Source organism: Rhinoraja longicauda, chromosome 18, assembly GCF_053455715.1.
Source record: "Rhinoraja longicauda isolate Sanriku21f chromosome 18, sRhiLon1.1, whole genome shotgun sequence".
Lineage (NCBI taxonomy): Eukaryota > Metazoa > Chordata > Chondrichthyes > Rajiformes > Arhynchobatidae > Rhinoraja > Rhinoraja longicauda.
The window spans coordinates 25,052,525-25,079,606 of NC_135970.1; the positions used below are offsets into that span (position 1 = coordinate 25,052,525).

At 43.4% G+C, this 27,082-nt stretch overlaps 1 protein-coding gene across 5 annotated transcripts in view; it reads right to left on the reverse strand.

Annotated features, from left to right (window-relative positions):
* caprin1b (cell cycle associated protein 1b) overlaps positions 1 to 23,458 on the reverse strand; it is a 99,283-nt gene extending 75,825 nt beyond the window's left edge. For all 5 annotated transcript variants that reach the window (XM_078415319.1, XM_078415314.1, XM_078415316.1 and 2 more), the window contains exon 1: positions 23,135 to 23,458. In XM_078415319.1, coding sequence (XP_078271445.1) covers positions 23,135 to 23,326 — 192 coding nt within the window. In that variant the 5' untranslated portion in view covers positions 23,327 to 23,458. The remainder of the gene's footprint in view (positions 1 to 23,134) is intronic.
* Between the last annotated feature and the right edge of the window lie 3,624 nt (positions 23,459 to 27,082).

The window sequence follows — 27,082 nt, forward strand, 5'->3', positions numbered from 1 at the left end:
CCACTATGTCACAAGACTGTGCATTGGGTGAAGAAGCAGTTGGTCCTTGCAATTCAGGAGTGGGGTCTAAACAGCCAAAGAGAGTGTGAGCCAGAGATGGGTGGGCAGGTCTATACGCTCTATCCAATATCCATGAGGGGGGGTCTGTTAAATGAGGGTTTACCGTATTGTCTTTGTGAAACCGTTAGGATAGAAGATTCAGAGCATAATTGAATAGGGATTTTGGGAAGCAGCCTTTTAAAGGTGCCCAGTAAATTAGAAAAGGCTTGACAGGAAGTTTAGCGTTTCAGAGGACAAGAGGAAAATTGAACAAAATGGTGGAAGGAGGGGTTGTTGGGTGGTGCGTGGGGGCCAGGCCGAGTAGAAACACGAAAAACTTAAACATTGAGTCAGCAGAGATAGAATTAGACAAGGCCAAGGAGAGATTTCAATATTTAGATGTAAACAAATAACTCTTTCGCGACGGAGGGACATTACCCAAAAGAGCTCTCGCCACTCGCAATACCACCTGTAGCAGCTCAGGGAATTTCAACTGAGCTCTCATATATTTTCTCTGGATGATGGTGGGCGTGGCACACCATCAGTTGCTGGAAAAATCGGTGTTCAACCTGTTTGTACTTGTACCCCTAGATCCATCTGCTCCACAACACTCCCCAGTGCCCTACTATTAACTGTGACAGGATCCTGCCCTGGTGTGACTTCCCAAATTGCAACACCTTATCAAATTAAACTTCATGAGCCATTCCTCAGCCCACGTGCCAAGTTGATCAAGATCATGTCATTCTTGATAACCATCTTCAATGTCTATGATACCACCTATCTTGGGGTCATCTGCAAATTTTTAATGAACTTTAAAGCAAAACGTTATAAAATAAATCTACAGCATTTAGGAAACCCAAAGGTATGCAAGACTATTATTGCAAAAGTGATGAGAGTACAAGAGCTTACAAGTCATTCTCCAATATAGAGCCTCCGCAAGACCATACAATCTTATTTTCCCTAACCAAATAGTAGAAGCCATGTGCTTACTAGCTATCTTAGCATATTATATCATTTTGTATCCTGCTGTATTCTTTTTGGGCACTTGGGGGTTGTCATGAGATGAACACATACATGGGCAAAATGGGCATATATGGACTTGGAGGAGCCAGAATTATCAGTATAATTGGGAATGCAGGAACATAATGCATCAGACGCGAAGAAGCTGTGGCGGGATACAATTCTTACCAGATCTATGACTAGAGATATACTAATCTGTTTGTATCACTACTTCAATAAACGACTAATTAAACTTAAACACGTGAAAATCTCTCTGTTGTTTGCGTCAAGAATGTTCACTCCACTCCTCCGTGAAGTGGCGACTAGCGGAGACGACTCGATGGGAAGGATCGAAGTCGCCACTACATTGTAAGAATTTACCGCAGCCGGAGTGAATAAATCAAGAGCTGACCTCTGAGTGAAGATAAAGTAGGAGGGAGACTGGAGCTTGGAAATCGACTGGACGGAACAGGGTCATTAACTGCGCTAATCTGACTTCACACAAGAATTGTAAGTTCAGCATTAGGCTTTATTGGAAAAGTTGGCTTTCAGAAGTTGTATTGGAAAGCTGCGACTGAAAATTTTTGGAAATGCTGAGAACAAAGAAGTGACCTTGAGCATCATCAGTTGTTTTTAATTCCTTTGAAGATACGATATTACGTCAACATGTCTTAAAGGGATAGTGACGTAAAAGTATGTCTGTGGTTAGATCTGATGTTCAGCCACAAGGTGGCGACATCAGAATGGATTCTGTAACGGAAAATGGTTTTTCTTCATTTTGTGGAGTTTCAAAGTTCTCTTACGTCTTGGAATGGGTTGCCTCCCTGAAAAGCCAGCGTGAGATTGAAGAAGAACAGATCAGGAGACTAAGGAAAGAACAATTGAAAGACATAGATTTGTTAATTGAAGAGTTAGAGGAAAGAAACCGGAAGGCCAGAGAACATGCAAAACAGAATAAAAAGCCAATTGCGAGTGATGCTGTTCTCCCATCTCAAATGTGTGGGCATATTGGGGCCAGTGATGAAACTTGCATTTCCTCCAAAGCTGTCCAAGCTGATCCATTGGCTGGAGAATTTGGTCCTGAAAATACTTGTCTGAGCACAGAGATGAATGAGACCAACTCTGAACTAGCACCAAAAGATCGTGAATCTTCAGATCAAGAGATGATAGAACTGGAAACTCCAGGGGATCCTGCACCAGAAAACCCAGCACACCTTGAAGACGTTTCAACCAAAGTAATTGCTGAAAAAACTAGTTCCACAGAGAACTCTACAGTTTTTGTCGATGGTGGAAATCTACATGAATCCATCACCAGCAAAACTGAAGATGACCATCCAGAAATCTCTGTTACAAATGGAACTGCCCTGGATGGTGAACTGAGAAGAGACCACGACAGCAGGGATGGAAATGGCTGCCCTACTGCTGCTGTCAATCGAATATCAACAGACAATTGGTGCAGGAGTAGGCCATTTGGCCCTTCGAGCCAGCAGCGCCATTCAATGTGATCATGGCTGATCATTCACAATCAGTATCCCGTTCCTGCCCTCTCTACATACCCCCTGACTCCGCTATCATTAAGAGCTCTATCTAACTCTTGAAAGCATCCAAAGCATCCAGAGAATTGGCCTCCACTGCCTTCTGAGGCAGAGAATTCCACAGATTTACAACTCTGAGTGAAAATGTTTTTCCTCATTTCTGTACTAAATGGCCTACCCCTTATTCTTAAACTGTGGCCCCAGGTTCTGGACTCCCCCAACATTGGGAACTTGTTTCCTGCCACTAGTGTGTGCAATCCCTTAATAATCTTATATGTTTCAATAAGATTCCCTCTCATCATTCTAAATTCCAGTGTATACATGTCTAGTCGCTCCAGTCTTTCAACATATGACAGTCCCGCCATTCCGGGAATTAACCTAGTGAACCTACGTTATACTCCCTCAATAGCAAGAATGCCCTTCCTCAAATTTGGAGACCAAAAGTGCACACAGTACTCCAGGTGCGGTTTCACTAGGGCCCTGCTCAACTGCAGTAGGACCTCTTTGCTCCTATACTTAACTCCTCTTGTCATAAAGACCAACATGCCATTAGCTTTCTTCACTGCCTGCTGTACCTGCATGCTTACCTTAAGTGCCTGATGAACAAGGACACCCAGATCTCTTTGTACTTCCCCATTTCCTAACTTGATACCATTCAGATAATAATCTGCCTTCCTGTTCTCACCACCAAAGTGAATAACCTCACATTTATCCACATTAAACTGCATCTGCCATGCATCTGCCCACTCACACAACCTGCATCACCCTGCATCCTCATAGCATCCTCCTCACAGTTCACACTGCCATCCAGCTTTGTGTCGTCTGCAAATTTGCTAATGTTACTTTTAATCCCTTCATCCAAGTCATTAATGTATATTGTAAATAGCTGCGGTCCGAACACCGAGCCTTGCGGTACCCCACTAGTTACTGCCTGCCATTCTGAAAGGGACCCGTTAATACCTACTCTTTGTTTCCTGTCTGCCAACCAATTTTCTATCCATGTCAGTACCCAACCCCCAATACCATGTGCTCTAGTTTTGCCCACTAATCTCCTATGTGGGACCTTATCAAAGCCTTTCTGAAAGTCTAGATACACTACATCCACTGGCTCCCTTGTCCATTTTCCTAGTTACATCCTCAAAAAATTCCAGATTAGTCAAGCATGATTTCCCCTTCGTAAATCCATGCTGACTCGGAACGATCCTATTACTGCTATCCAAATGTTCCGCAATTTCTTTTATAATTGACTCCAGCATCTTCCCCTCCAATGATGTCAGGCCAACTGGTCTATAATTTCCCCTTTTCTCTCTCCCTCCTTTCTTAAAAAGTGGGATAACATTAGTTTCTCTCCAATCCATGGGAACTGATCCTGAAGCTATAGAACATTGGAAAATGATCACCAATGCGTCCACGATTTCCAGAGACACTTCCTTAAGTACCCTGAGATGAAGACCATCAGGCCCTGGGTATTTATCAGCCTTCAGTCCCATCAGTCTATCAAACACCATTTCCTGCCTAATGTGAAGTTCCTCCGTCACCTGAGGACCTCTGTCCACTAGTACATCTGGGAGATTGTTTGTGTCTTCCTTAGTGAAGGCAGATCCAAAATACCTGTTCAACTCATCTGCCATTTCCTTGCTCCCCATCATAAATTCACCTGCTTCTGTCTTCAAGGGACCCACATTTGTCTTAACTATTTTTTTTCTCTTCACATACCTAAAGAAGCTTTTACTATCCTCCTTTATATTCATGGCTAGCTTACCTTCATACCTCATCTTTTGTCCCCGTATTGCTTTTTTAGTTATCTTCTGTTGCTCTTTAAAAGAGTCCCAATCCTCTGGCTTCCCACTCATCTTTGCTATGTTATACTTCTCCTTTATTTTTATACTGTCCTTGACTTCCCTTGTCATCCATGGTCGCCTCTTACTCCCCTTAGAATCTTTCTTCCTCTTTGGAATGAACTGATCCTGCACCTTCTGTATTATTCCCAGAAATACCTGCCATTGCTGTTCCACTGTCTTCCCTGCTTGGGTCTCTTTCCAGTCAACTCTGGCCAGCTCTTCCCTCATGCCTCCATAGTCCCCCTTGCTCAACTGCAATACTGACACTTCCGATTTTCCCTTCTCCCTCTCAAATTGTAGATTAAAACTTATCATATTATGATCACTACCTCCAAATGGCTCTTTAACCTTGAGTTCCCTTATCAAATCCGGTTCATTACACAACACTAAATCCAGAATTGCCTTCTCCCTGGTAGGCTCCAGTACAAGTTGCTCTAAGAATCCACCTCGGAGGCACTCCACAAACTCCCTTTCTTGAGGTCCATTACCAAGCTGATTTTCCCAGTCTACCTGCATGTTGAAATCTCCCATAACCACTGTAGCATTACCTTTGCGACATGCCAATTTTAACTCTTGATTCAACTTGCACCCTATATCCAGGCTACTGTTTGGAGGCCTGTAGATAACTCCCATTAGGGTCCTTTTACCCTTACAATTCCTCAGTTCTGTGCATACTGATTCTACATCTCCTGATTCTATGTCACCCCTTGCAAGGGACTGAATATCATTCCTTACCAACGGAGCGACCCCACCCCCTCTGCCCACCTGTCTGTCTTTTTGATAGGTCGCATATCCCTGAATATTCAGTTCCCAGCCCTGGTGCCATTGCAGCCATGTCTTTGTCATTCTCACAACATCAAACTTTCCAATATCTAACCGAGCCTCAAGCTCATCGACTTTATTTTTTTGTACTTCATGTTTACTCCCTTTTCTCCCAGTCACCCACCTTCTCTTTCTTGTCCTGCATCCTTGGCGTGACAAGCTCACTGTAAGTCCTGTTCAGGAAGCTCTCGGTGTCCTGGATGGCCCCGAGGTCATTCAGCTGCTTCTCCAGTTCCCCAACACTGTTACCCAGGAGCTGCACCTGGACACAATTCCTGCAGATGCAGTCTCCTGACCGCCCACATCCTGCAGGAAACACATTGCACCAACCTGCCTGCCATTTCTTCAGTGGTCAAAAAAATCACAAGTTTCAAATCAGGTGTAGCCTCCTCGCCAAAGACTCGCACTTTACTCACAAGGCACTTCCCTCGATAAGGCCACTCCCTGACAAGCCACTCCCCTTGAGCGAGCCTTGCTAATATTAGCTGTTAAATTGACTAATTGGCCAATTTACCGATCTTCTAATTTAATTGCTCAGCCAATCCCTGCACTCACTCCTAACCTGCCTTCCTCTGATGAACTTGAAGCTATGTGCTTCTCCCGACCTTCACTGAAAGACTACAAACCTGCCTTTTGCACTCTTTTTAAACCTACTTTGCCTGTGACTCACCAAGTCCAACCAACGCTCATTCTCGCTGCTGCTTCTCCCGAACTTCACTTAAAGACTACAAACCTGCCTTTTGCACTCTTTTTAAACCTACTTTGCCTGTGACTCACCAAGTCCAGCCAACGGTCGTTCTTGCTGCTGCTTCTCCCGACCTTCACTCAAAGACTACAAACCTACCTTTTGCAATCTTTTTAAACCTACTGCTTTATCCATTGCAAACCTAGAAGAGCTTCTGGTCAAGCAATACAATCACGACTTCAGTGAGAGAACCAGCAAGGAAACGGAAGAAATGTTCAGAAAAGAGGTAAAGTTCTTGGACATTATGAATCGTTCAGCAAGAATGGCAGATGGACACTTATCTAGACTTATCGTTCAAGCAAGAAAACTCCTGTATGCAAAATAACTGTTGCATTGCAGAGCAACGAATCCAGAACTTGAAACACAAGTTCAGCAAGAATGAGAAGTTTTATGATGAATACACATCTTTCGTCACAGAAATGATTGGCAATGGTTATGCTGAAAGGGTACCAGTGGATCAGCTGATTCAAAGTGATGGAGAACTCTTGTACATTCCTCACCACGGGGTGTATCACTCTAAGAAAGGAACTTTAAGGGTGGTCTTTGACTGTGGTGCAGTCTTCAAAAGAACATCGCTTAACTGCCAACTGCTGCAGGGTCCAGACCTAACCAACTCACTCATTGGAGTTCTCATCAGATTCAGACACGAACCGGTTGCTTTGATGGCTGATATCAAAGCAATGTTTCATCAGGTCAAGGTATCAGAAAAGCATATTGACTATCTGCGATTTCTATGGTGGCCCGATGGTGATGTGTAGCAAGATCTTGTTGAATACCGGATGAAGGTACATCTTTTCGGAGCAGTGTCGTCACCAAGTTGTGCAAACTTTGCATTAAGGAAAACTGCTGAGGACAACAAAACTCGCTTTTCTGAAGAGGTGACAAACACGGTAAGGAACAACTTCTAAGTAGATGATTGTTTAAAATCCATGCCTTTGGAACAAGCAGTAGTTCAGATGGTAAAAGACCTGGCTGCCATCTGCCAAATGGGAGGATTTATGCTGTCAAAATGGATCAGCAACAGCTGTGCTGTATTGACATCCATTCCTCAGGAAGGCAGAACTAAGGAGATCAAGGAGTTGGACTTAGACAAAGACAATCTGCCAGTGGAGAGAGCACTGGGATTACGTTGGGTGCGTTGAAACTGATGTGTTCAAGTTCAGAATTGCTATACAGGAACGACTATAAACTAAACGTGGCATTTTATCTGTTGTCGGCTCTATATACGATCCTTTAGGATTTCTAGCACCATTTACTCTACCAGCCAAGCTGATTATGCAGGAGCTTTGCAAGGAGAAACCCCGGTTGAAGACATACCTCAAATCTTCTCTCAGCGATGAACAGGATGGCTAGCAGATCTCAACAAGATTGTGGAGTTTAAAGTGGACTGGTGCATGGCGGCACGGTAGCGCAGCAGTAGAGCTGCTGCTTTACAGCGAATGCAGCGCCGGAGACTCAGGTTCGATCCTGACTACGGGTGCTGCACTGTAAGGAGTTTGTACGTTCTCCCCGTGACCTGCGTGGGTTTTCTCCGAGATCTTCGGTTTCCTCCCACACTCCAAAGACGTACAGGTATGTAGGTTAATTGGCTGGGTAAATGTAAAAATTGTCCCTAGTGGGTGTAGGATAGTGTTAATGTACGGGGATCACTGGGCGGCGCGGGCTTGGAGGGCCGAAAAGGCCTGTTTCCGGCTGTATATATATGATATGATATGATATGATATGATATGATATGATATGATATGAAGCCTGCAAGCTTTGGCCAAATCAGATGTGCACAGCTGCACCACTTTTCAGACGCCAGCAAAAGTGGCTGCGGTACTGTTTCATATGTAAGACGGGAAAACAATAGCAAGGAAGTGCATATTGTGTTTATAATGACGATTCCCAGAATGGAGCTTACAGCTGCAGTCCTAGCTGTCAGAGTTGACACAATGCTGCGTAATGAATTACAGCTTCAACTAGACATATCCATCTTCTGGGCCGATAACACAACGGTGCTTAATACATCAACGACGAAACTAAATGCTTTCAAACATTTGTAACAAACAGAATCTCTTGTAAGGGATGCTACTGATGTATCACAATGGAGATATGTTAGCACAAAGGAAAATCATGCAGATGAAGCATCTAGAGGACTAACAGCAGACCGCTTCTTAAGCTGGAAGAGAAGATTGAAGAGGATCCTGGCTAATGGGCAAAATATTGGAGACCATACCAGATGCACAAGGTTTTGTGCATAGTTAAACTTCAGACTAAGAGCAACATCTTGGAAAGAACAATAACGAAGATCTGTATGCTCCTAGAAGCTAATACCCGAGTACAGCAAAGACTGGTGGCCTTAAAGATTGAAGAATCACTCAAGTAGACTAGATGCCAACATATAGTGCACGCTTTATTTTGATTATGTATGAAGTTCTTATGGCTCCTTTTAATGTTTATTAGTAATTGTTTCATTACATCTTAGAATAATTAGGGGCTGGTGTGTAGGAGCCATGTGCGTTTACTAGCTGTCTTAGCATATTATATCATTTTGTATCCTGCTGTAATATTTTTGGCACTTGGGGGTTGTCGTGAGATGAAGCAAAATGGGCATATATAGACTGGGAGGAGCCAGAATTATCAGTATAATTGGGAATGCAGGCAGGTAATGCATCAGACGCGGAGAAGCTGTGGCGGGATACAATTCTTACCAGATCTATGACTAGAGATATACTAATCTGTTTGTATTACTACTTCAATAAACGACTAATTAAACTGAAACGGTGTGAAGATCTCTGTTGTTGTTTGCATCACGAATGTTCACTCCACTCCTCCGTGAAGTGGTGACTAGTGTAGACGACTCAATGGGAAGGATCGAAGTCGCCACCGCACAAATATTTTACTAACTCAGAATGCAACAAACCAGCAACTAATATCAAAACATCCTTACGGCACGGTAGCGCAGCGGTAGAGTTGCTGCTTTACAGCGAATGCAGCGCCGGAGACACAGGTTCGATCCTGACTACGGGTGCTGCACTGTAAGGAGTTTGTACGTTCTCCCCGTGACCTGCGTGGGTTTTCTCCGAGATCTTCGGTTTCCTCCCACACTCCAAAGACGTACAGGTATGTAGGTTAATTGGCTGGGTAAATGTAAAAATTGTCCCTAGTGGGTGTAGGATAGTGTTAATGTACGGGGATCACTGGGCGGCACGGACTTGGAGGGCCGAAAAGGCCTGTTTCCGGCTGTAGATATATGTTATGATATGATAAAATCACAAGGAAGATGCCAAATAAAGGTACAAATTTCAATAAAACATAGAAGGGAAGCTACTGGCAGCCACCGCTGGGCCGTGCAAGAACGAACCTGGCCGCCACCGCTGGGCCGTGCAAGAGCAGACCAGGCGGCCGAGAACAGCGGCCATTGCAAACATTAGGCAGCCCGCCAAGAACTAGCACGGACCTGGCAGCTGATGACAACAAAGACCTGTTGGGCCACCAGCTGAGGTATGCCGATTCACCGCTGCGAAGAAGGGCCTGGTGGGCTGTTGCCTGCAAGGGGAAGCTTGGAAGTCCCGAAGAAAGGAGACTCATGGAGGAAGCCGCTGGCTACTACGGACACGAGGAGTGGACTAGTAGAGGGTCGGGGTATTGCCTCCAGTCCCTTCAAGGTCGGCTGTAGACGGCGCGCCCCGCGACACAGAGGCGGTCTGGCAAGGAGATAGATGGTCGAGCGCGGGCCTGCAGAAGCCTGGGTTTTACCCGAGCTTCAAACATGTGGACCAGACTTTGGGTATTTTTTTTTGTAAAACAGCACCAAAATATGGCAACTGTGTATTTGTGGGTTGTGCAAAATAATTTCATTGTGCGGTGCATAAGTGACAATAAAGAACCATTGAAACCCTGTCTGTCTGGTCAAATGTGGTTTGATGATCTATTGTTTCCAAACATATCCTAGCATGTATCATTTGAATATTTTAAACATTACAGCTATTATAAAAGTTACAATTACAAATCTGACATTACAAACTTGTACAAAGCCTCACACATACAGGTTTCTGAAATGATACAATTTTCTCTCTGTCCAACCTCACCTTGTATATTGATCATACGATCATACCTCAGCCAATATATGAACATTTTCAGGTTAAATGTCATTCCCCTTTGTAATTTAAAAACTCTAGTTACCGTAATGATATGAAGCCATATCTTTGCCCAATGTTAAATTATACACATTAATTTTTCAAAATAAGTTAATAGTTCTAAAATGTACCAACAAATACAAGGTAACTGTGGGAAAACACATACCATCTGTCCTATTGTCCAATCTCCAAGAAGAGGTTAAAATCCATTTATGTTCGAAAGTTTCCATCATTATGAGAATTAATTCATTTTCAAAGTAGTACAATTAGAGTGTCTCACATTAATATTTGGGTATATCACAGTAATGTTAATACCCCAATACCAAGTGCTAAACCAACAAAAACAATTAATTAATGAAAGTTGTAAAGTTTTCACATTTGTAAATTTCCAGATGACTTCACAAAATTTAGAAACTGAAGTACATGTGAAAATATTTCAATCTTAATACTTTTTCTTCTCGGTTACATCTATCATTAGAACATAGAAAATAGGTGCAGGAGTAGGCCATTCGGCCCTTCGAGCCAGCACCGCCATTCATTGTGAACATGGCTGATCGTCCCCGATCAATACCCCAGCCTGCCTTCTCCCCATATCCCTTGATTCCACTAGCCCCTAGAGCTCTATCTAACTCTTGTTAATTAAACATTGCTATTATTTCCCTCCTGTATTCAAGGTTTTTTTTTCCCCAATGAAGATCAAGGCAGTTGAATGATATTACACTGACAAAAACAATTAGTACAATAATGGAGTTGGGGAGGTAATTTGCAAAAGAAAGCAAGCCTCACATCAGAGTTTCTGTTTCTAACTTGTATCCACTGATTCCTGTTGTATGCTGTGCGGTGTACATATTGGTTGCAGCAGGTTATCAACAGATTTAAAAAAATTGTAAGCTAATCTATATGTACAACTCCTGGTGTTGGAAATGGAGGGGAATACACATACATGTGCAGACATCAAATGTTACATTCATGGGAAAGATTAATTTTGAAAAACAATTTGTATAGTTAAAATCAATAGACATATCCTAAATTACTATAATACAAAGAATTTCTCTATGAAAAGCAGATTAAAGCACAGACATATGGTCTACTGTCATATTCAACTGATTCAAATATGAAATTGGTTGGCATTGGCACATTAAATAATAACCAAAAACAAAAATAGTCGTGGAAGTCTTCTCAGCAAAATGGTTCATTTGCCACAATAAAACACCTGCTGGCAATAATTCAATCATGCACTATTATATTTTGCTTTTAGAATGCAGCATTTTTTTTTAAGTAAACATGGACTTCTGACCTATCCACTATGTTAGTCAGATTCTTTGACAGTGCTGAAGAAAAAGGCAAGAGTTCCAATGTTCTATAGATTCAGGATCAGTTCCTGGAGTCAATTATAATAGACAAAATTGCAGAGCATTTGGATAGCAGTAACAGGATCATTCTGAGTCAGCATGGATTTACGAAGGGAAAATCATGCTTGACTAATCTTCTGGAATTTTTTGAGGATGTAACTAGGAAAATTGACAGGGGAGAGCCGGTGAATGTAGTGTACCTTGACTTTCAGAAAGCCTTCGACAAGGTCCCATAGGAGATTAGTGGGCAAAATTAGAGCACATGGTATTGGAGGTCGGGTACTGACATGGATAGAAAATTGGTTGGCAGACAGAAAGCAAAGAGTGGGGGATAAATGGGTCCCTTTCAGAATGGCAGGCAGTGACTAGTGGGGTACCGCAAGGCTCAGTGCTGGTTCCGCAGCTATTTACAATATACGTTAATGACTTGGATGAAGGGATTAAAAGTAACATTAGCAAATTTGCAGATGATACAAAGCTGGGTGGCAGTGTGAACTGTGAGGAAGGCGCTATGAGGTTGCAGTGTGAACTGTGAGGAAGGCGCTATGAGGTTGCAGGGTGACTTGGACAGATTGTGTGAGTGGGTGGATGCATGGCAGATGCAGTTTAATGTGGATAAGTGTGAGGTTATCCACTCTGGTGGTAAGAATAGGAAGGCAGATTATTATCTGAATGGTGTCAAGTTAGGAAAAGGGGACGTACAACGAGATCTGGGTGTCCTAGTGCATCAGTCACTGAAAGGAAGCAGGCAGTGAAGAAAGCCAATGGAATGTTGGCCTTCATAACAAGAGGAGTTGAGTATAGGAGCAAAGAGGTCCTTCTGCAGTTGTACAGGGCCCTAGTGAGACCGCACCTGGAGTATTGTGTGCAGTTTTGGTCTCCAAATTTGAGGAAGGATATTCTTGCTAATGAGGGCGTGCAGCATAGGTTTACTAGGTTAATTCCCAGAATGGCGGGACAGTCGTATGTTGAAAGACTGGAGCGACTAGGCTTGTATACACTTGAATTTAGAAGGATGAGAGGGGATCTTATTGAAACATATAAGATTATTAAGGGGTTGGACACGTTAGAGGCAGGAAACATGTTCCCAATGTTGGGGGAGTCCAGAACCAGGGGCCACAATTTAAGAATAAGGGGTAGGCCATTTAGAACGGAGATGAGGAAAAACGTTTTCAATCAGAGAGTTGTAAATCTGTGGAATTCTCTGCCTCAGAAGGCAGTGGAAACCAATTCTCTGAATGCATTCAAGAGAGAGCTAGATAGAGCTCTTAAGGATAGCAGAGTCAGGGGGTATGGGGAGAAGGCAGGAACGGGGTACTGATTGAGAATGATCAGCCATGATCACATTGAATGGTGGTGCTGGCTCGAAGGGCCGAATGGCCTACTCCTGCACCTATTGTCTATTGAAAAGTGCAAGCAGAAATGGGACACAACATTCACAGATGTCAAGTCAAGTCAAGTCAAGTCAATTTTATTTGTATAGCACATTTAAAAACAACCCACGTTGACCAAAGTGCTGCACATCTGATTAGGAAAAAAAAAAAGAAACATACAGTGGCAACTTGATTATAGAAAATAAAAATGTTGCCAAAGTTATATATGTGAAGATTTCACTTCAGATGCCATGTTACTCATTAGTTAATTTTACAAACTCAAGCTAATCTGAGGATATACAAAATAAACGGATGGTTGGTGATAATAGTGGCAAAGAAAAGTGTCTGTTCGTTTTTATTATCATTGAGTGAGAAAAATCTAGTGGTGCTAAAACATCTGGCATAAGTGAATACAAATAATTTGATGATTTAAATTTTAAGAACATCTAACCAGTCTGGTCTTCAGTGAAGCTATAAACGTTTGTATGGCAGCATGTCTAATATCCAACCAGCTGCATTACTGACTAAAATATCTCTACACGTTCCCTAGATTTATTCCATAGCAGAATGTATACTTCATATCACTGGAGATGTAGAATCCACAATTCACCTGTGAAACTGAACTTTTAAACAAAAATCACCAATTTCCAAAGACATGCTAGTGAAGTTAGGAATAAAGAATAATGCTACTGAATGCATGGCTGAAGAGCTGGTGCAAGCAGGAGGGTTTCAGCTATTTGAACCATTCAGATCTCTACTGTGGCAAAGATGACCTATACAAGAGACGTTGCATCTGGACTGGAGGGGGACCATGTGAGGAGGGTGGGTGGTGAGAGAGGTTGTTATAGCTGCTTAAGAGAGTTTAAACCAATCTGGCAGGTAGAGTGGGATACAAAGTAGTAGTGCATCAGATGACAAAGTTAAACCAAATATAAAAGTTAAAACAAGCAAGTCCACCAGGCAGGTCAGGGAGGAGCAGGACTGAGAGCATGGAAGGTATGTAGGCCTCTCAGTGGAGGAGCACTTCTCTCCAGAGATGCTTCCTGACCTGCTGAATTACTCCAGCATTTTGTGATACCATCGATTTGTACCAACATCTGCAGTTATTTTCCTACAGCACTTTGGGACCAGTGATTATAATTCTATTAGTTTCAAGATAATCATGGAAAGAGGCAGGACTTATCCTCAAGTTAAGAGTCCTAAATTACGGGTGGGAGACTAATTTCAATGGCATCAGATAGTAACTTTCAGAAGTTGATTTCCAGGTAAATGTACATTTGGCAAATGGGATGCTTAGATAGGAACAATTCAAAGACAGCATGTTCCTGTGAGAATGAATGGCAAGGGTGACAAAATTAGGGAATCTTGGACGCCGAGGGACGTAAAGAGTCTGGTTATGAAAAAGAAGGCAATATCCCTCCCTCTCTGGCTTTACACTTCACTTCTCCATTGTCATTCCACCCATTTAATAATTAACACCCTCCTCACTTGTATCTACGCTAAATTTGCTAAATTTGCTAAATCCGCCCCCACCACTTTCTAGCTTCCCACTACAATTATTGTGAAGAAAGATCCAGACCCAAAACATCACCCATCCATTCCCTCCCCAGATGCTGCCTGATCCACTGAGTTACCCCAGCATTTTGTCCTTTGAAAGGTGCGAATGAAGCAAGTAAGTACAAGGGATAGAGGAATACACCCCAGAAGGAAATTAGGGTAAAAAGGGACCATGAGATATCCCTAGCAGATAGCTGTAAATTTTTATAGGTTTATCCTATGTTAGGAGTAAAAGGAGAGCTAGGGAGAGAATATGGCATTTTATGGATCAGTCTGGTAATCTATGTGAACAGCAACAGGAAATAGGCTAGGTCTTAAATAAATAATCTCATCTGTATTTACTCAGGAGAAAAACATGCAAGCTAGTGAATTCAGGGAAGGAGAAAGTGATATGCTGCAGTATACTAACATTACGAAGGTGGTGGTGCTGGAGGCCTTGGAATGTGCAAAGGTGAATAATTCCAAGGCTTAACCAGATATGCCTTTGAAAGTTATGGGAAGCAAGAGAGATTGTTGGGAACACTGGCAGAGATGTTTGTAACTTTGTTGGACACAGTTGACTGACCAGACCAGAAAAATGGAAGATAGGTAATGTTATGACTTTATTTAAAAATGTAAATTACAAATTTAATTTAGTTTTTTTAAATGACCATGAGGATTTATGAGGGCAGGGTGACAGACATAGTCTACTTGGACTTTAGCAAGGCATTTGACAGTATTCCACATGGCAGAACACATGTACTGGAATGTTGGAGCATGGGAGGCATGCCAATTGGATACAAAATTGGCTTAGTGGTCGGAGGCAGATCATGGTAGTGGACGGCTGGTTTTCAGATTGGAGCAATACTGTGCCACAAGGTTCAGAGCTAGATTCTCTGTTGTATTGTCATTTCCATTAACGAGACAGACAGGACTGCAATTGCTCATTTACAAAAAAAAACTAAAGTGCGGTAGTAACTCAGCAGTTTATGCAGTATCTCTGGATGGAATAGATAAGATGGCATTTTGCGACATACCCTTCTTTAGACAGATTGTAGTGTGGGGAGAAAGTTGGAAGAGGTATGAGCGGGGCAAAGCCTGGTACAATGAATAGTTGGAGTTTGATTGGCAGATGGATGAACATAGGCTAGAGATGAAAAGGAGACAAAAGGGCCTCAGATAAGGTGATGAGTGAAATGTAAAGCAAGAGGGAGGGAGAAAGATGGAAATGGTTCGGGGAAGAGAGGTAATGGGGGTGCAGCAGGATAGTGGAAAATGGTACGCACCCATACATTGTGCAGGACATACACAATGAATTGTGAGAAACTTGTATCCCATTGGAGTCTCTGGTCTACAACATAGGAGAGTGTTGCACAACTTAGACACCTTTGAGTACAAAGGCACAGTTCCCTGAAAGTGGAACACAGGTAGGTGGGGTGGTGAAGGTGGCCTAAGGTATCCTTGCCTCTCTTAGCCAAGGAGGTGACATGTTAGAGGTATAGAAAATTATGAGCAGCATAGGTAGATAGCAGTCTGTTTCCGTGGTAGGAGTGTCCAAAACTAGAAGACAAAGATTTAAGGGGAGAGGATGGAGGTATAAAGGAAAACTGAAAGATAAACATTTAACACACAGAACAGTGTGTTGCGCTGTCAGAGTAGATGGGAAAGGCAGGAACAGAAACAGCATTTAAGATGTATCTGGACAGGTATTTGAATGAGCATAGCATAAACGGATTTGATATTAATGCAAAGATAGACACTAAAAGCTGGAGTAACTCAGCATCTCTGGAGAAAAGGAATGGGTGACATTTTGGGTCGAGACCCTTCTTCAGACCCAAAACATCACCCATTCCTTGTCTCCAGAGATGCTCCCTGCCCCGCTGAATTATTCCAGCTTTTTGTGTCTATCTTCGATTTAAATCAGCATCTTCAGTTCCTTCCTACACATGATATTAATGTAGGCAGCTAGGATTAGTATAGATAGGCCTGATGATCAACACCGTCTCGGTGGGCTGAAGGATCTGCTCATTAGCAGTACAACTCTATGACTCAACAGTGAACATTTAAATGTTCAGACATATGCAAAATAAAATCCTACTTGAGAGATTCTGATAAACTATCATTGCCCACTGAGCTTCATATCTGAGCAGCTATGCTGCATATTTGATGGGCTAGGTGGGGAGAACGTTAAATTCTATACAAACCTAAAATCTGTGATTTAAAATTAAGGCCTAACATTATTCCAAATGCTCGCAGAGACGGAGGCAACTGCAGATGCTGGAGATTCTAAACTCAAGATTCCAAATGTTCAATTGAGTATAAAAACCTGATGCTGCAAAGCACCTCTTGGTAGTGTAGCAGCTATTATTTTTCAATGGCTGGCTCATACCATGTCTATAAACACCACAACAGTAACAGTTCCTTTGTAAGCCCTAAAAACCACGTCATTCATACAAAACAGTCTGTTCAAGGTAAAAATTGAAGGTTCTGGCATTTGTTAACATGCATGCTGCATTTTAGGATATTGTAAACAGGTTACTGTAACTTTTAAGATATTCTGAGTGTTGCATAATTTGCACTATTAAAAGGTGCCATAAAAGCAGCCAAACCTCAACAAGAAATTGGCCAGTGAACGTAGGTAATGATAGAGGACAATCGATGTATGACTGCCACCTCAACTCCTTGGTTCGCTCATCCCTTCCCACTTGCTTCCCAGGTACTTCTCCCTGCAACTGTAGGAGATACAACATCCCTAAACCTCCTCCCTCACCATCAACCACGGACCCCAGTAACCTTTACACATGCACCTCTTCAACCTCATCTACTGCATTTGATGCTCCAGATGCACCCCGCTTTACATCAGCAAGACCAAGATGGACTAAGCAATCATTTCGCCAAACACCCGCCCTCTATCCACCAAGTGCTACTGGATCTCCCAGTTGCTAACCATTTTAACACATTTTCCCATTCCCATACTGATCTTTCTGTCCTCTTCTTTCCTTATCTGACACCCTATTGTCTGCTTTATAAATCGCTAACCCGTTGTCACTTTCCCCACCCATCTGCCAATCAGCCCCCCTGACCTATCGCTCGCTCGTCCCACCCCCACCACTCTTTTTCAGCCCCCCCACACGACAATCAATCTGAAGGGTCACAATCCAAAAAGTCCTTGTCCATTCCCTCCACATATGCTACCTGAACAGCGAAGTTCCTCCAACACTGTTTTGCTCAAGATTCCAGCATCTGCATTTCTTTGTACCTCCAATCAATAAAAAGTTTGATTATATGTGCAACAAAATATTATCAAAGTTACTTGCAGTCATGCTCATTCAGTTTCAAATCCTTATACAAATAAAGTATTCCATATGCTGAAATCTAAAAAAATATTCTGACCACTCATCAACCAGAACTATAAAAATTAAAATTAAATACCTTAAATTCAGATACGAGAGATTTAAAAAATCAACACAAGAAAACACCAACTTTGGGTCACATACGAAGAACCGTCAGACAGTCTGCTACCTACTCACAAACATATGCCTCAGCTGAAACAAAGAGATGGAATTGAGGCTAATTTGGGATGTTGAGTGAAAAGCCTATCCAATGAAATAGTAAGTGGGATTATAAATCTAATGAATTATCTCTAATTATGGCATTTCGATGCTTTACAATAAACATCAGACATATTTGGAGATTACTTGAACAATTTTCTTTTTCAGGTGAATCAATTTTGGAATGACAATCAACAATAAAAAAATGGCCTGAAAAAATACCTTTCTTGAAATACATGATCAAATGTCAATATGAAACCTAGTTAGCAGCCCCAAGTATTTTATTTCTGAAGTTTGCCTACTTAATCATGGTTCTTCAATTAATTATTTCAACCACTGTTAAACAAGACTAGCATTCAGGACTGAATGCCATTAGGTTAGTACATTACCATTATTAGATGCATATAAACAATACAATAACATATTATTTAGACAAAAGAGTATATCATAATTGATAAAGGAAGTAAATTCTGCATCTAATCTGTATTCATGATTAGAAAATCGAGCTCTCAAATGGAAAAACTTGAGCGAGTGATCTGACCAAATCATCAAATCTAAGCTTTGAAAATTCCACCCAGTAAATCATAAAAGTTTGATCTGCCTTTGGTTAGTGATTTGTTCAATCTGCATATTGAGGAATGGAGTTATAGCTGGCTTACAACTGATAAATCAGAATACCAAATCAATTCACATCAACAATTTAAGAATAAAAAATTAATTGGAATACAAATTCAAACTTTTTATAATGGAGACCCGAGGATCCACAGCCTTTGGCCTGGAAGTCTATGACGAACGCCACTCTCTCGTACACATTTCTCGACATTTAATCATCATAATTAAACCCAATTAGGTTAATTCTGTTCCTGAACACAAAATATATGCTATCTTACAGTCGCAATGATCCTTTGTGGCTTCGTCTTTGACAAATAAATATATTGATACTTCTACAATCTCAGTCTCTCCCAAGGAATTTCATAACCAACATCATACTAATCATCTGCATGGAAAGGAACTGCAACTGCTAGTTTACACCGAAGATAGACACAAAATACTGGAGTAACTCAGTGGGACAGGCTCTGTGGAGAAGGAATGGGTGATGTTTCGGGTCTCGACCTGTGTCTATCTTGTGTCTATGATACTTCATCTATTGTATCTGCTGCTCTAATGTAGTTTTCTTACAAGCGAATGGAACAGTAAATTTGCATACGGCTAAATTCTACAAACAGCAAGGAGATAAAAGACCACATTATCCTCCATTCGTAACAAGGACAGAATCCCCCTTGTCCTCACCTTCCACCCCATCAGCCAGCGTATCCAACGAATCATCCTCCAACATTTCCGTCACCTCCAACGGGACCCCACTACCGGTCACATCTTCCCATCTCCTCCCCTTGTTGCATTCCGCAGAGACCGTTCCCTTCGTAACTCCCTGGTCCACTCGTCCCTTCCTACCCAAACCACCCCCTCCTTGGGCACTTTCCCCTGCAACCACAGGAGATGCAACACCTGTCCCTTTACCTCCCGCCTCAACTCCATCCAAGGACCCAAACAGTCTTTCCAGGTGAGACAGAGGTTCATCGGCACCTCCTCCAACCTCATCTATTGTATCCGCTGCTCTAGATGTCATTTTCTCTACATCGGCGAGACCAAACGCAGGCTCGGCGATCGTTTCGCTCAACACCTTCGCTCAGTCCGCCTTAACCAACCTGATCTCCCGGTGGCTGAGCGCTTCAACTCCCCCTCCGACTCCCAGTCTAACCTTTCTGTCATGGGCCATAGTGAGGCCCACTGGAAATTGGAGGAACAGCACCTCATATTTCGCTTGGGCAGCTTGTAGCCCAACGGTATGAACACTGACTTCTCCAACTTTAGATAGTTCCTCTGTCTCTGTCTCTCTCTTTTCCCCCCTCACCCCCCTCCCCCTTCCCAGTTCTCCCACTGTCTTCCTGTCTCCACCTATATCCTTTCTTTGCCCCGCCCCCCCTGACATCAGTCTGAAGAAGGGTCTCGACCCGAAACGTCACCCATTCCCTCTCTCCTAGATACTGCCGGACCTGCTGAGTTACTCCAGCATTTTGTGATACCTTCGATTTGTACCAGCATCTGCAGTTACTTTCCTACATTATCCTCCATAATTAGTTCAGAGGTGAACATTGGCCAGTGCACTAGACTTCAACTTTCTCTAAATAAGACCAATGGATCTGGTACCCACCCAGACCAAACAAAGCCTTAGTTAACATTTTATTGGTTTCTGATGAGCACAAAAAAAAGTGCTGGAGGAATTCTGTGAGTTAGGAAGTATCTGCGGAGGGAATGGACGGACAACGTTTGGGTCAGGACCCATCATCTGACATGGCAAAGAGCAGAGTAAGCTGGAAAAGAAGAGGTATCGATGGGGAAAATGATGTGGATAGAGGTGTGGGGTGACAATTTCAGATGGTGAAAAAGGAGCCAAAGTGTGGTAAATAAGGAAAGAGTCGAATGTAAAGCCGGGGAGGCATATGGGTGGAAGAAAACAGAGGAGTGGAAAGAGGGATGGGATAAAAAAAAATGGGGGACTCGGAGAGGGGCAGAAGGAGGAGGGGAAAGGAACAAAATGACCAACATGATGGAAGGGAATGGGTTATATCTTGAAATTGGAGAATTCAATGTTCATACCATTGGGTTGTAGCTACCTAAACGGAATATGCAGTGCTGTTCTTCCAGTTTATATGTGGCCTCACTTTGGCAGTGGCGGAAGGTTGGTATGGGAAAGCGTGTTAAAATGGTTAGCAGCTTGGTGGGATCTGCTCCAGCCCCACCAAACTCATCTCTAAATAACGATTCTATTTTGTCCTCCCCATGTCTGTCAGTTCCCACCTACATCCAAGACACCTCATAAGCTCTGCATCACTTCAATTCCTTGGCCGCCATCGCTCATTTTTACCATGGATGTCCAGTCCCTTTAGACCTCCATTTTCCATTGCCCTCCTGTTCTACCTAGAACAGAGATCTAACAGTTCCTCTCAACTAATGGAACTTACCCTCACCCTTAACAACTTTTTCTCTTTTGATACCTCTCACTTTTTTCAAATCAAAGGTACAGAAATGGGTACTTGCATGGGCCCCAGATATGCCTGAATTTTTCCTGTTTGTGTTGAACACTCCTGGTTCCAAATGTACCCTGGCACCTTTCTCCAAAGCTTTCTCTGCTACATTCAACACCTCCCCCTCCTTTCTCAACCTCTGTATCCATCACAAGGGACAGACCAACTACAGATATTAGTGGATGAAGCCCACACCTGTGCCGCCTACGTGTTTCGCAGTTCTGTTCTCGCTCCCCCTCCCCTAGACAGAACAAGGATAAAGTTACCCTTCACTATTATTATAAGAAAATAACTGCAGATGCTGGTAGAAATCGATTTATTCACAAAATGCTGGAGTAACTGATGTGAAGTTACCCTTCACATCCAACACATCATTCTCTGACATTTCCACCATCTTCAATGTGATCCCATCACCAGTCACATCCTCCTGGCCCCAACCCTTTTCTACTTTCTGTAGAGACCACTCTCTCCACAATTCCTTGGTTTGCTCATCCCTTACCATGCAACCCACACCTGACCACTTTCCCTTGCAAGCGCAGGAGGTATTACACCTGTCCTTCTATGTGAGACAGAGGTTCATTTGCACGTATTCCACTCGCCTTTGGTATTCAGTGCTCCTGGCATCCTCCTCTGCATCAGTGAGACCAAGTGTAGATTAGGCGACCATTTCAAAGGACACTTGCCTCTGTCTGCTGTTGGAGCTCCCGTTTCCTGACCATTTTAACCTCCCCTTCTCATTCCGATCTTTCTGTCCCCGGCCCCTTCCACTGACAAGAGTGAGACCACACACAAACTGAAAGAACACCTCATGTTCCACTTGGGTAACCTGCAACCCAACCATACGAACATGGTATTCTCCAACGTCGTAATAATACCTTACATCCTCCCCTCCCCATTCCTTCGTGCATACATTTCTCCCATACGCTGGTTACCTAGCTTCCTTCCCCTCCGTTATAGACTCCTCCCTACCCTCCCATCCCCGATTTCACTTTTATCCATCTCTTTATCTCTCCACCCCAATATCCTTCCCAACTTTACATTTCCTTCCTCCCCTTCTTTCCTTATTTGACACCATTTTGTCTTCTTTTCACCTCCAGCCTTTGTCACTATCGCCCACCCATCTGTCAATCCCGTCTCCTCACCTGTGCCCACCAATCACTTGCCAGTCTTTGCCCCAAGACTGGAGTGGCTAGGCTTGTATACACTTGAATTTAGAAGGATGAGAGGGGAGGATAGCGGAGTCAGGGGGTATGGGGAGAAAGCAGGAACGGGGTACCGATTGAGAATGATCAGCCATGATCACATTGAATGGTGGTGCTAGCTCGAGGGGCCGAATGGCCTACTCCTGCACCTATTGTCTATTGACTATTGTCTTATCTCTTTTCTAGTTTTCTTCCGCTGAACCAACAGTCTGAAGAAAAGTCTGACCTGAAATGTTCTGTTCATGCACTCCATAGATGCTCCTTGCCCTGTTGAGTTCCTCCTACACTTTGTTTTTTTACTCAAGATTCCAGCAACTGCAGTTGTTTATGTCTCTGGCATCTGATATGGTTCGTTTCTCTCAGTATTGTACTGATTATATCCTCAAGTAGTAAAACAGGGCACGAATCCACAATTTTTTTTACTGAGACATTTTATGTTGAACAGTTTCACTCCGCACAAAGCGTGAAAATCACTGAAAGGCTGAACATGATGTACTACAGAAGTGATAACACAGCATTTTAATATTCAAAATATCTTGTTTACCATAAACATTAGCTGAGAAATGCATGTCAGTTTATTATTCTAAAACTATATTTCATTGTTGTACTTCCAATTAGAAAGCATAAATAACATCTTAAAGAAAAACAAATCACCCAGCGCAGGAGGTGTGGATGTCAATTTGAATAAATGACCTGAAAAGGACACCAATGTTAGCTACCACGATGCAGTCGACTTCCATTTCATTTTCATATCAGTTACTCCACACGTCACCCCTCCCCCATTCGCCGTAACCACCTCAGAATGCAAAAGAGGTTCTCGAGTAGACACTTCCACTCCAGGGTTGATAGCAAGGCCTTCCGCATGTCTATGTTTAGCAAATGGCAGCTGGCAGGTAGCCATCCCCCAAACCCTCGCTCCCCAAGTCTCTTACCTTCTTCTTCTCCATGTTGCGCACTTTCTTGTCGATGACATTGAGAACCTGCCTGAGTGCCTCATTCTGTGGGTGTGCCGCCTGCCCCTGTCCGACCTGGAGACTCACCGCTGCGGCGGCAGCGGCGGCCTCGGCCCCGGCGGCGGAAGAGGATCGGGATTCGGCCGCTTTTGTGGCGGTGGCTGCTGGCATTTTCGTTCCTTCTCTTTTGCGAGTTGAGATTGATTTTTTTTGTTGTTGAAATATTGTGTGAAACAAAAAGGGAAAGGAAACGGGCTCGGGGAGGGGCAAAAAAAAGTCCCTACTTTTGTTGAAAGGAAGAAAATGGGAAGAGAGGCGAGCGGAGCTCTCTCGGCGCGACAGCACCCGAGACTGAAGAACGGGGGCGCGCACTCGCGGCCCCGGCCCAGGACCAGCGGGCACGCCTGCCCGCGACGCGCCTCCATCCCGCAAAGCAGCTCCCGAGCCACCGGCAACCGCCAATCTAAAAAAATACTGCTTCTTTTTATTTCTTTACTAGAAATACCCTCTTTCATTTTAAAATACATCAAAAAATTCGGATGAGCAAAGACCTGCGCGGCACGCCGGAGGACAGCAAAGGCAAGTGGCGCTTGCGCTCTGCAGTGGGAAGAGGAAGAGGATGAGGAGGATGATGGTGAGGCGAAGATGCTGGAACTGTGAGAACTAGTGTTGGAGCAACCAAGCGGCTCAGGCAGTATTTGTAGAGAGGGAAGGGACAGGCGACGTTCCTGGCCGGGACTCGTGTAGGATTTTTTTTCCAAAAAGGCAGCAGAACAGGGTTGAGAAGGAAAGATAGATCAGCCATGATTGATTGGAGGAGTAGAACGCGATGGGTCGAATGGCCTAATTCCGCTCCTGCGACTTATGAAGGGTTGTTGAGAGACTGAAGAGGGGTCCCGACGCGAAACACCGTCTGTCCATCCCCTCCTTCCACAGATGCCGCCTGGCCCGCAGAGTTCCAACGGCATTTGGTGCAAGACTGTGAAAGGTCTGGTTCAGAAGGCAATGTGTATCAAGCCATGCTATTTTGTTTTGGTTTTGACTTACGTGAAATAAAAGAATATGTTTTATTTTCTATGAAGGAACTGCAGACGCTGGTTTACCGAGAAGAGTGTCAACCCGAAATGTCACCTATTCCTCTTCTCCAGAGATGCTGCCTGACTCGCTGAGTTACTCCAGCTTTTTGTGTCTACGTTTTATTTTGCGAAGTTTTATTGGGTTAAGCCGCCTTGTTCTTGGTTGTATTGTTTCTTACGTTAAGTGTTTTGCGCCAAGTTTGAAGGTGGATTTTTTTTTAACCAAATGCTGGAAATCTGCAATAAAAAGTGAAAATGCAGGAAATATTCAGTAGGTCCAAAAGCCTCCGGAGAAGATTGAGGGGTTGGGACCCTTCTTCGGCCTCTTGGGGCTAACCTGAAGGGTTTGACCTGAAGGGTTTGATTATCTTGCTCTCCAGACTGTTGCTTGTTGCCTTTCGAATATTTCCAACCATTTCTATTTTTAGCAAGTGCTGAAGTAATCAGCGAGTAGGCAGCATCTGTGGAGGGAATGGACAAACAACATTTTAGGTCAGGTTCCTTCAGACTGTAGTAGGGAGTAGAAGGCTGAAAAAAAGATGGGGTGGGACAAAGCCTGGCAGGTGTTTGGTGGATACAGGTGAAAGTGGTTTTCATTGACAGATGAGTGGAATAGGTGACAGTGGTTAGAGGTGAAAAAGCGACAAAATAGTATGATAAGGTGAAAGTGGAGTGAAATGTAAAGCCTCAGTGATATAGATAGAATGAGGTGTGGGGGAAGGATGAAAGAGTGCAGGAGAGTAGGAAAGAGGAGGGGGGTTGTTTGAAGAAGTGTGGGTGAGTCTCTCACCTGGAGGAGTTGTAGGGATAGTTGTTGCATCTCTTGGAGAGAAAGTACCTGGGAGGGGCCAGTTTGAGTGTGAAGGGGTGTGAACCAAAGATTTGCGGAGGGAGTGGTCTCTGCGGAAAGGGTGAGGCTGCAAATCTGTTACTGGTGGTGGAATTATGCTAAAGATGTGGAGGCTAGTGCGGTGAAAGGTGAGGACCAGGGGAACTCTTATCCTTGTTCAATCTGGAGGGAGGTGGAGGGAAAGCAGAACTGCGGGTAGCTTATGACCTAATGGTATATTCATTGAATTCTCTCATTTTAAGTAATTAAAACTTTCCTCTGCCTCACAACTCTGGTACACACCCATATCTTCCACCAATTTCCACCACCCTCAGTCATCCTGCTGCTTTTTCCTCCTTCATACACTCAACTCCTATGCCCAAAACCATCATTTCCCTATCAGCCACCCTCTCCTCCCCTATCGGCTTCCACCCATATCCTTCCCTCAAGTTTTACATTTCACTCCTTCTCCTCCCTCTTTATCTGACACCCTTTTGTTTCCTTCTCACCTTTAGCCTTTGTCAATAGACAATAGGTGCAGGAGGAGGCCATTCGGCCCTTCGAGCCAGCACCGCCATTCAATGTGATCATGGCTGATCATTCTTAATCAGTACCCCGTTCCTGCCTTCTCCCTGACTCCGCTATCCTTAAGAGCTCTATCCAGCTCTCTCTTGAATGCATTCAGAGAATTGGCCTCCACTGCCTTGTGAGGCAGAGAATTCCACAGATTCACAACTCTGACTGAAAAGGTTTTTCCTCATCTCAGTTCTAAATGGCCTACCCCTTATTCTTAAACTGTGGCCCCTTGTTCTGGACTCCCCCAACATTGGGAACATGTTTCCTGCCTCTAACGTGTCCAACCCCTTAATAATCTTATACGTTTCGATAAGATCTCCTCTCATCCTTCTAAATTCCAGTTGTCAACCATCTGTCAATCAAACCTCCCTCACCAGTATCCATTTATCACTTGCCATGATATATCCTGCCCCAAAGATGCAGAAAATGCTGGAGTAACTCAGCGGGACAGGCAGCATCTCTGGAAAGAACGGAATCCAGAGATGCTGCCTGTCCCGCTGAGTTACTCCAGCATTTTGTGTCTATGTTTGGTTTAAACCAGCATCTACAGTTCCTTCGTACACATTATATCCTGCCCAATCTTTCTTTTCCCTCCTTCTACAATTAGTCTGAAGGGTGTTGACCCAAAACATCACATGTTCATTCCCTGCTGCCTGATCTTCTGAGTTCCTCCAGCACCATGTGTTTTGGTCAAGATTCCAGCATCTGCAGTTCCTTGTATCTCCACTTTTTTTTTCTTAAAGTTTAAATTATTATGTAATAGTGTCGTAGAATCATGCAGCAGGGAAACAGACCCTTTGGCCCAACTTGCGCATGCTGACCAAGATTCCCCATCTACACTAGCTTTACCGGCCGTGCTTGGCCCATATCCCTCTAAACCTTTTCTATACATGTACCTGTCCAACTGTCTTTTAAATGTGTATAGTACCTGGCTCAATTACTTCTGGCAGCTCCATCCATACATCCACCACCCTCTGAGTGAAAAAAGTGCCCCTCATGTTCCTATTAAATCTATCCCTGCTCTCTGTAAACCTATGTCCTCTGGTTCTTGATTCCTCTGCTCTGTGTAAAAGTCTCTATGCATTCACCCTATTTATTCCCCCCGTGATACAGCTCTATAAGATCACCCCTCAGCCTTCAGTGTCCAAAGGATTAAAGTCCTAGTCTGCCCAACGTATATAGCTCCATATAGCTCAAGCCCTGGATTTATTGGAAAAAATGACTTAATATTTTCCACATCACAGAATGAAGGGTAATTCTGTACCAAATAATTATCTAACTGTTGTAAGGATATTGTATTGTATAGGTATAGCTGGGAAGAGTAGACTATTCTGCACCACCTCCCCCCATTATGTGACTACAAACCAAACTTTGGTTAACACTACCGCCCAACAACTCTGGTGACTTAGCCTCATCAAGCTTTATAGTTCTATCTTCCAACAGTCT